Source organism: Cupressus sempervirens, chromosome 3 (assembly GCF_028749045.1).
Source record: "Cupressus sempervirens isolate cs-2001-9-10 chromosome 3, ASM2874904v1, whole genome shotgun sequence".
Taxonomy (NCBI): Eukaryota; Viridiplantae; Streptophyta; class Pinopsida; order Cupressales; family Cupressaceae; genus Cupressus; species Cupressus sempervirens.
The window spans coordinates 818,315,444-818,326,039 of NC_143120.1; the positions used below are offsets into that span (position 1 = coordinate 818,315,444).

At 33.7% G+C, this 10,596-nt stretch overlaps 1 protein-coding gene across 1 annotated transcript; it reads right to left on the reverse strand.

The window, feature by feature from the left end:
* Positions 1 to 6,420: 6,420 nt before the first annotated feature.
* Positions 6,421 to 8,957, reverse strand: LOC149569296 (putative pectate lyase 18). Its single transcript, XM_089822019.1, has 5 exons — positions 8,732 to 8,957; positions 7,450 to 8,080; positions 7,190 to 7,293; positions 6,943 to 7,081; positions 6,421 to 6,855 (listed from the first exon to the last, which is right to left on the reverse strand). Exons 1-5 carry the CDS (start codon positions 8,896 to 8,898, stop codon positions 6,649 to 6,651), a joined length of 1,248 nt encoding a protein of 415 aa, XP_089678145.1. The 5' UTR covers positions 8,899 to 8,957; the 3' UTR covers positions 6,421 to 6,648.
* Between the last annotated feature and the right edge of the window lie 1,639 nt (positions 8,958 to 10,596).

Sequence of the window (10,596 nt, forward strand, 5' to 3'; positions counted from 1 at the left end):
ATCAACACCTTAGAGAAAATATGAATTTTGCTAGCTATGGAAAGTAGTTTAGAGATTTAGTATTCCAATTTCTTCTCAATTCTCACTAAGACTTCATTTAAAAGCTCTAAAGGGGAAGCTTGAAAGAAAAAAGGGATGCAGAGAAAGAAATAAATTTCTCCATGTTATGCCCATCACCATTGGTATCAAGCAAGCCATGATGGACCAGGTAGGAAAGACTATCGATATAACAGAGTTTTTCTACCATTGAATGGTTGAGCTAGAGGATAAGTAGAAGTTGTCTAGAATTTGAAAGGTATTGGTAACATTTTCTTCATCCTCAATGAGGGTGATGAAGGAATTATCCACAAAGTGGTTATTGACTAGCTGGTCAGAAGAATCAAGAAGAGTAATTCCATGCACACTGCCCATCGAAATGGCATTGGCAAGCAAGTAGCCAAACCCTTCTGGAACTAGAATGTAGAGAGAGGATACAAGAGGGAACCCTTGGCAAATGGACCTGAAGAGCCCAAAAGGATCATATTTCTACTCATTAATGGTGATGCACATAGAGGCATCTGTAAAGAGTATTGTCATGGACTATAAGAAAATAGGACAAAACCCCAAAGCTTACAACATGGCCAAAATGAAGGACCATTAAATTTGTTTGTAAGCTTTTTCAAAATAAATCTTGAGGAACAAGGATTTCTATTGATGATCCCACTACATCATCTCCTAGACTACAATGATGTTATCTAGAATATACTTGGATTTCATAAATTGAATTTTCTCAAGGTGCACAATCTATAGCAAGAGATGTTGAATCTTGAGGGAGAATGCCTAGGAAGTGATCTTATAGAAGACATTTAAAAGTTTGATGGGCCTCTAGTTGTAGATATCCCTTGGGTCACGAGCTTTAGGTATGAATATGATGTTTTATAAATGTTAATTATACTCCCTAAGGATTTTGAAAGAAAGGAATCCACATAGGCTTTGTGAAAATCAGGACCAATGGATTCCCAAAATGATTTATAAAATTCATAGGGAAAGCCATCGCATATAGGGAATTTATCATCCACCATTAAAAAAATCACCTATTTTAGATCATAAAGAGTAAGATCCTCTCTGAAAAGGTGTATTTCTTTGGTGCAAGTCTATTAGAAGTAACATAAATTCAAGACTATAAGACTTGCTCTCGTGAAACATAAATACCCTATGTAGTGAGAACTTTCTCATAATGGCACACAAAATCCTAGAGAATATTAGGAAGCTCACATTAATTTTTTTGACCTTCCTTGATTTTCTTTATGCCAATAGTAGAGTAGCAAGCTCGAAGAGCCTAAAAGAACTCATTGGAATCCTAATCACCAACCTCTAACCAATGGAGACAAGCCTTGATGTGAGCTCCCTGAGCAATATAGCTATTGACAACTTGGTTTAGGTGACAGAGGTGGGAAAGTTGGGTTGGTAAATTTATATCAAATGGATTTATAGAAAGGGCTTTAGAGGCCATACAAAGATCTTTTGTAGTGGTTCCATAAGATCTAGGTTTATACTTAGCCAACTATCTATCGTAAATGCATATAAATCTCACAAAATGAGTATTAGCATAATTCCACCATTGAATCTTCCCAACATGAGTGTGGGGCTGAGGCTCAATATTCCAAATGCGTAAGATATGAGTAGAGGTGGACACATGAGACAATAGAGAAGTTCTAACATAAAATTGTATTTTGAACGTATGAGGCTGATTTGAGTGTTAGATGATGGAAAATAAGATGGGAGAGTGATTTGACAATGTCACATCCACCAAGGGAGTGACAAGTAAAAACCTCTCTTTAGAGAATGAAAAGAAAGAATGTATTGTATGTATAACATGGTCAAGCCTCTTAAAAACCATGTGTGTACCAACTCAAAAGTTGGACCAAGTATGCTAAACCCTAGTAGACTATTGATAGTTGGTATTGGGATAAGAAAAGGCCTAATTTATTATGCATGTAGAAATAGGCCTCTCTTTTGATAGTTGACCATAAAAAAGGAATTAAGTCCTTCCTTGTCAATAGCAAGCTCAACCATATTGAAGTCCCCAGAAAAGAACCATGTGGCAGGAGGTAGATGATCTACCATCCAATGGCACGGGTGTGAATGATCCATAACATCATTGGGAGCATAAATATTAACAATATGAAAAGAATGATTCTCAAAAGACAAAAAAATCTAAATATTTCTTTCCATGAGATCTAAACCATGTGAAATAACTGATGAAAGTAAACAAGGTGAGAGAAGACTATCTGCACCACCTTGATTAGCTTTATTTCAAAAAGAAAATATTGCACTCTCCAACCAATTAAAATAATAGGTTGAGTTGAGAAGAAAGCTAGCAATTTGACTTCTTGAAGGCAAAAGAAATCCAGTTTACCAAGCTTACATTTGGTATCAAAAACATAATATTTTTGAGGGAGGTATGTTAGTCCCTGCACTTTTTATGAGAGAAAATTCATTATAAACCAGCTTGCATTTAATCTTCATCCCTAAGAGAGGAGAATTTATTATGCAAGAACATGGAGGAAGATTCAAATGAGAAATCTCTAAAGGAGATGATCCTCTATTTCTCCCCACTATTGAAAATCTCATTTCAATCTTCTAGGTTGTGAGAATGATGAAGGGACTATGAGGAAAACATTGAGGCCACTTGTGGCACATTGACCTAAGTGGGTCAACACTTGGTATTAATAGGACCCTCGATCCCCTCAAAACTAGGATTTGAAGGAGGTAGAGGCATGAGTAGAGGAACCGAATAGACCAATGACACCATACTAGAGATGGGTCGTCTAGTATTGTGTGGTGAAGAACCTTGTTTGGCAAAAATGTTTCCTTTGCAATATTTGAAGATAGTGGTTCACTCATATTTTTTTGTAGCTATAGAAAGCTTAGATTTTTGGGGTTGGCTAACAATTATGCTCCAGTAGGGGACAATGCCTAATCTTTCATTTAAAAGACTACCAATGATATAAAGTGTTCAGAATATTTGGATAAAGAACCTTCTAGGTGAAGGTGGTACTGCCAACCTAAATCTCCACAATTTCCTTGAGGTCCCTAGAAAGGCTGACATCAAAAAACACTCTATGCTGAGGGTGAGCACTATAAAAATTATCTAGCTCAAGGTATATAACATTTCCAAGAATTTGTATAATAGGCTATAAGAATGATCATCACTGTAGTGAGATCCTAGTATAATCGACCCAAACTAGCACTTTAAGATCCTGATCATTGTAGACAATAGAGTCTTGAGACCATCTCCTAAAGACTAAAGGGAAAGACCTAATAGACCAAGGGCCATGGGAAAACACATGTTCAGCCTAGCTAGTTTTACCAAAACAAAATAGAAAAAAAAAATCCCTTGGTAAGGTTTTGAACACCATCAAGGTAGACACCATGTGGTGTGAAACTCATTCTTTAACAATGATTTTAGAAGGAGTAAAATCAACAAAATAGCTTATCAAAGTTTTCTTCTCAAGCCATGCACTTGCAGAATCAAAATCCTTAGCATTGAGAATAATATCAGTAAAGGAGTTACCTTATGGAATACCTTGGGAACAAACACGTGTGGTTGTTTTCTGGGAGGAGACATTAGAGCCAAGTAAGTGGTTCCAATGCCAACATCAATTGTTGGGAAAGAGAAGGTCAAGGCCATTATAACCTAAAACTAAATCCCATAGTAAATGCAGTATGATAGGTGATGAAAATTAAAAGTTTCATAAGAAAGCCATACGAACCCTAGCATAGCTTAATGAATCATTTCAAGTTTTAATATTTCAAATTTTCAATCATCGTATTGGAAAAAAATATTCAAAAGAATAAATACAAATGAAAACACACTAATGTGATGTAACAACCCCAAACCAAATATATGAATATTCAATTATCAAAATATTGAAGAAGATAATTTCTTGATAACTTAAATGATTAAAATGATATTTATTACAAAGTAAGAAGAAATTCTAAAAAGAAAATAATGAAAAACCTCACCTACCAATATCCTAAGGCAAGCTTCTTCATTACCTAAATTTGGAAAACTCAACTTCTTACACTTTCAAATCAAAACTTCATTATATCTTAACAAGGTATATCTAATTGAAAGAGGAAAAATAGAAACTAACATGAAATCTCACAAGTCCAATAGCAAAAAAAATGATTCTTTACTTGCATGTCATTCTAACAATAGAATGTGTGAGGGTCTTAGCAACACAAATGGAATTAACAAGATTAATCAAGGAAATATGATGAATAAAAGGGAAAGAAGTTAAAAGATTAGCCAGTAACCAATATGGATAACAAAAATTCTCACAAATCCATATATAAAAATATAATTTTCAAAATCTTGGTTGGAAGAATACAAGAGATATTGTTCTAGTTTTAAGTTTCTCTAGACTAGATGGATAGGAAAATTGACACCTAACTTGGGAGATTTAACAAGCCTAGTGTCGTTTGACCTCTGCAAAAATTCTAATAAATATCATTGTGAATCTAGTCAACTATAGAAAATTGAAGTTCCTTTGAATAAGGCTTGTGGGAAATATCCCCAAAACTCTAGGAAAGATCACTAGTCTTGTTGCCCTTGACCTTGGATAGAATCTACTAAATGGAAGCATACTAGTATGATTGTTTTGTCTCTTTCACATGAGGTTTCCATCTTACCCACTCTATGCCCTTATAATCAAAACAAGGAAAATATTTCCTATTTTTTTAAATGTTGACTAAACTTTTAGAAAGATCTCTTAAGAATCTAACAAAATTTGAAGACTGGTAGAATTAAAAATAGAGTTGAGGCTATTCCATAAATCTAAGTCATTTTTGAAAGAGTGGATTTTAGAAAATACTCCATAGGTCTCCCATCTCACTTGCATGACAATTTTTTTTATAAATGCCAACTATTTTGCTACTTAATGTGTGAGAGGTGGATAGTTGTGGTCAAGTATAACATGAAGAAATCAATTAATTTTTTACCTAGAGCTTCAATCTTTTCAATTGTAAAAAAAATGCTAATCTCCAAAAATGGATACCTAAATAGCTCTATTTACTAGCCTTGTGCTATGTGATGAACATTCTAGATGGCTTCGAAAACTAGGAACTTCTTTGCATCATACTACATCTTCCTAAAAATCTATGACTAGACCTCTATTACTAGTCCTCTTGCCTCACAATGTGCATAGAACCTTTGAGAAACTAAAACTCTACAATGCACACCAATTTGGCCAATGGGGGCTTGCTAGGGCTCAAATGTTGCATGTAAATACTAAAAATTGATCAACTTTCAATAAAAAAACATTAAATAATATCTTGGAAAAAGAATATTTAAATGATGTGATTGGCTGTACAAAAAATGTATAATCACTATTTAAATGTAAAGCCCTACATAGTAGTTCTCTTCCATGGCAATAATTAAACAGTTAGAAATGATGTCCATTTGTGTACACATAAATTGAATTTTTTATGTAAGAGCATGTAAATTATCTTCTAATGGAAAGAGGATTGGCTTAAGATCCATTTGAAATGTTAAATTTAAAACTCAGAAGGGTTGAAGTTGTTACAAAAGTGAAGCATATCTAATCAATGGATGTGCATTAAAACTTGGAAAAAGAATTGATAATTTATAGTTTGACAATAGTTTTGATAAAAGGGAAATAGATGCTTTTGGATTCATTTTTTATTTGAATTTGGAACTTTAAAAATGCTAAGTTCATAGTTATGGAAATAAAAAAGTTTTAATTTCATGCCATTCTTTTTAGGCCTAGCATAATTTTTACTAATAAGTTTATTGTGATTACTAGCATGTACACTTTTGTTGCACTTCAATAATATATATCTCTACTACCTATTATATAACTTTTTATTATATTTTATCTTATTGAGCCATATAAATTATTTCTTTGCAGTTACTTTTTATTTTTATCTATTAATTTTTATCATTCAATATATTATCCAAAACATATATAACTTTGATTTGTACATCAATAGGCCTTAGAGATTATTTTTGTTTGAAGTTTAATTACTATGATAGACATGCTCATAGATGTGTAGTAAATTTTTTTATATGGATTATATATGGACAGATCCATAGATACTTTATTAGCTATGGTCAGTTTTTGTGTTGCACTAGTGGTTTAAATTGTGCAATCAATAATTATATAAATATGGTTACTATATGGGCTGGGATTATTGTCTAGATGAATATGTTTTTGACATTTTTGAAAAAAGAAAAAAGAAAAAAAGGTTTTTGGTAATCTATTATTGTTAATGATCATACCATGGTAATGCAGTGAGGATCATCCCATGGAAGTGAATGAACTTAGTTGTGAAATTGTGGTATGAACACAAATTTAGCCAATCTCAATCTTTATATTGCACTTCTTATAAGGCATAGTCAAGAAATAATAGAAATTTTGTGACAATCAAGATAATATAAATGTTATTGGCTTGATGTTCCATGATGATTCTTCAGTTTTGAGAATAACATTACTGATATATTCAACTTTAGTAAAATATGACTCGAGACTCTCCACAAGCAAAACTAAAATAACTAAGATGCCTCGCTTTGTGCTCTCATGCTTGGCAAGCTACAGAGTTAAGGGATTCCTAATAGTTAGTCTATAATGCATATGTTTTGGTCTAACAGATCGAGCCCTTTCTACATGTGAGAACACCAGAAGTTGCAGTGATTGAGCCCACAATAGATGAAGGTCTTGCCGCCATACTTGAAGCCTTTGCATAGCTTGAAGATGCTCCAGCTCCTGATGCTGTAAAGAATGCCCCATTCAACATCAGATCTCCCAATGATCTCCAATTTCCTTCTGTTGAATCTTCGTGCTTTGTGACCTACACATTTCTCATTACCATACTTATTCTACATTCATTGAACACTAGAGAACATATATGAGACATCAGTTGCAAATGGACTTTTACCTCCTTGTGGAATTGATTGTTAGGGGCAAGGAATCTATTGCCTTGGCTATTAATTGTGGGGTTTGCACTTCCTCCAATGGCATACATTTCCCAGTGAGTGTAATCATTGTTCACCACATGGAAATATCCATGTCGGCACCTGCACCACAACATATATGTCTTATAGTGAAATGGAGATTAAAGAAATAAACTTTAGTGAGCTAATGTCTTGAGTTCTTTGTGCAAGGATTAATATGGAGTTCTATACCTGGGCATACGCTGAACAAGTCCTTCTCCAAAATGGTTGAATGCAACTGTTACTTGCATTTTGAAATCTTCGGTATACGCATCACTGTGTCCAAGGAGCATCACCTACAAAGAAAAATGCCCATAAATACCAACACTTTTTATGTTTGTCTACTAATAGTCTTTTAGTACCCTACTCTATGATATAAATATAATCATCAAACCTTTTTAAAAACAATGCTAAATTAATGGCAGACTAAATAAACCGGCAGTTTTGAGCACCTTGTCATGGTGAGTGAAAAAGTTGTTTGAAATTGTGATAGCAGTGGACCCCATGATCGCATCGATCAGTCCATCTGTACAACTTGACAATGAACAGTGGTCTACCCAAATTGCGCTTGATCCAAAGATGTTAATCCCATCTCCATCAGTCATGGTTCTATACCCATAATGGGTGGGTGAGCTCCTCACATTTGTATTTCCCGTAGGTTTACAGTCATGGATATGGATTCCATGAATGATAATGTTATTCACATTCTGTATTGTAATGCAAGCTCCATTTGCTACATGAACATTGGCTCCTCTACCGTCAATAGTCTTGTAACTGTTCATGATCAGCTCCTCCTTTAGCTGAATCACCATATCTCTTTCGAAAATAATCCAGAGAGGTTCCGTCTGAATGACAGCGTGGCGCAGAGTGCCTGGTCGGGGATTGACTGGATCGTCGTCATTGGGATCAGTAACAATATAAAACCTCCCGTTCTTACCTCCAATGGCGTTTTTGCCAAATCCAATTGCGCAGTCAGCCAGTCTCTTTCTGTTGTTAACCCAATCGGAATCACAACGCCAACAGTCGTCAATTGGGTTGCCTGTTCCGCAAGAGCTCAGCTTTCTTCTCGAACTATTTATACTCCTGCACACAGCTACTTCTTTAAATTGCTAAATAATCTCAACTATCGACATATGCCGGATATAAAACAATGCTAAAACATCGAAGCTTTCTTAATTGAACTGACTTAAATAACTTTTCTGCAGTGAATTATTGATACATTTAGTATCTCAGCAACGACAATTATTAGCAATCTAATGGGCTAATAGTATCAGGAATAGAAATTTGATCTCCAACTATTAACAGCTCCGCACCAACTACAGTCACAATGAACTCAGCTAAGTTCCAGATCAAAATTTTAAACATTGAAAATATTAATAGATTTTTCTGAAATTTTCATGATTTGCATAATTTATATTCTAAAATAACAAAATATTTGAAAAATAAAATCAGTATTTTTTAAATCTAAAAAATAATTTTTATTTATTTTTGGTTTTTATCTTTAGTACAATTTATTTGACGATTAGCCAGCACCCACAAGAATGATATCATAGAAATTGCACTAAAGAAAACAGTAAGCATGAACAGGATAAGAATAAATAGAAAATGAATGACATACATTGTCATATGCATTTCATATTAATGGGTTGAATGCGATAAGCTATTGAATTTAACTTCCGCGATACCATTAAATTCTATAAACTGCCTAGATCATTTTGAAAACAACATGCTTACCTCTCTACCATTTGAACTACAAGCTCCGGATTCTCAACATGATATTTAACGCTATTGTCAGCCTTGGTCGTGTTGAAATGAGTTCTTATTGATTCCGCCATTACTGACATGAAAAGAAAGGAGGCAAGCAAAAGAAGCAATGATTTTAAGGCTCGACTGGAGGCCATTTCCGATAGGAGGACGAAACTCGCTTTGGTTGGATGAAATGCTATGGCATTGGTCTCTCTTATATAGACAATGAGCGTCTGTGAAAACTTTTTCTAGTGAAGAATATTGACTCTGCCTGTTGAAATTATGGTTGTACGCACGTTATTACAATGCGAGTATTACGGTCGTAATGCACATGACTAGCATCTATTGATTTTCTTACCTATACCCACAAACAACGGTGAGTAATAATGTGATAAAGCCCTCCTTGAGTGTTTCTTCGCATGTTTATTCCAAATTTTTCCTCAATGGATATAATTATCAAAATAAGTCTTTGAAAAACATAGATATAAGAAGTGAAACTTTCTTGGATGTAGTGGACGCGGCATCTTCTTGTCCTCTTAAGCTGATTGTTCCATGGTTTTCGAGCACATATATTCGCTCACCATATCATGAATGGGAGAGTCTTTGTAAAGATTTCCAACAATACGTTTGAAAATGGCGCAGATTGTCGTCTTCTGAAATCAGGTTGGATCCGTAATCGAAGGGCATTGAGGCGATTGAGTAAGACTAGTTTCTGCCAATTTCAGTTTCACATTTCAAAGCTGATAAACATTGTCCAAGGCGATTTGACCCACGATGGTTCTAAATGACTTTCCCCTTCCGTAGTTTGCACGGGATTGTTGGTACTAGATTTCCTACGAATAGTAGACAAAAATGAGGATTACTTTTTGCTCTCACATGGTTCACACGCTTTTCATATTTTCCCATCCAGGACCAAAAAAAATAGAGTTTACGAGGGAATCTAATATTATGAGAACTTGTGAGTGCAGGTTTTTACTAGGATAAACGTCTTTACTTAATGCTCGTTTTTTCTAGGATAAGCTTATTTAGTTAACGCAATATTTAAAACATACTAAATAAGATGTCATCAAGAGTGAGGGTGGGATGATGTCATAGAAATGTCCTATACATAGATGTCGTTTTCATCTAAATTAGTGTAAATGGGAATAGGATTTTCTAAGTTAGGAAAATTTAGGAAGTTGGTATAATGTCATAGGGGACGGCAAGGGTTGTAACATAGAAAAATATATGATAATTATTAGAATGAAAATCTATGCATGGTAAGAGTTATGAAAAGTAAACATCATATATTAAGACTTGATTCTTAGACTAAAAGTATTAAAGAGTTATAATTGACTTTTTTCTTTAGTCTGATTTTTAAGGATGACCTAAAAAGTATGTTGAAGTGAGATTAATTGAAGTGAGATTAAGTATGGTGGCTTGTAATTTAAAAAATTAGAACTTTGTTGTATGAGATATCACAAAGACAAGTATAATAGAAATACTTAAAATATTAGTCTAAAATTATTATATTCCTATGATTTCACTATCTTTAATTTTGCATTATATTGTTTAATGATACAATAAACATTATATTTATTTAGTTTATACTTTTTCTTTAAATAATTAAATCAATTTGAATGTGTACAAAATCAAAATAAAATATTCAACTTTGTGAAAATAATAGAAAATTCTGATATTGTTGAAATCTTTCTGTATGTTAATTAAATAACTTAATTATTTAAACCCTGTTAAATTCTAACACACAATTTAATAGTGATGAGGGTAAGAAGCATGCATTAAGAATGGCTGTTAATCCTTTCGATCTAACAAGATAACATCTATATATATATATCAAACTATGTTGAACTTCT

Coding starts and splice junctions, on each gene's coding strand:
- LOC149569296 (XM_089822019.1), bottom strand. CDS start 8,898: ATGGCCTCCAGTCGAGCCTTAAAATCATTGCTTCTTTTGCTTGCCTCC. Junction 7,294..7,449: donor TTTTCACTCACCATGACAAG/GTGCTCAAAACT, acceptor TTTTCTTTGTAG/GTGATGCTCCTTGGACACAG. Junction 7,082..7,189: donor CTTGTTCAGCGTATGCCCAG/GTATAGAACTCC, acceptor GTTGTGGTGCAG/GTGCCGACATGGATATTTCC.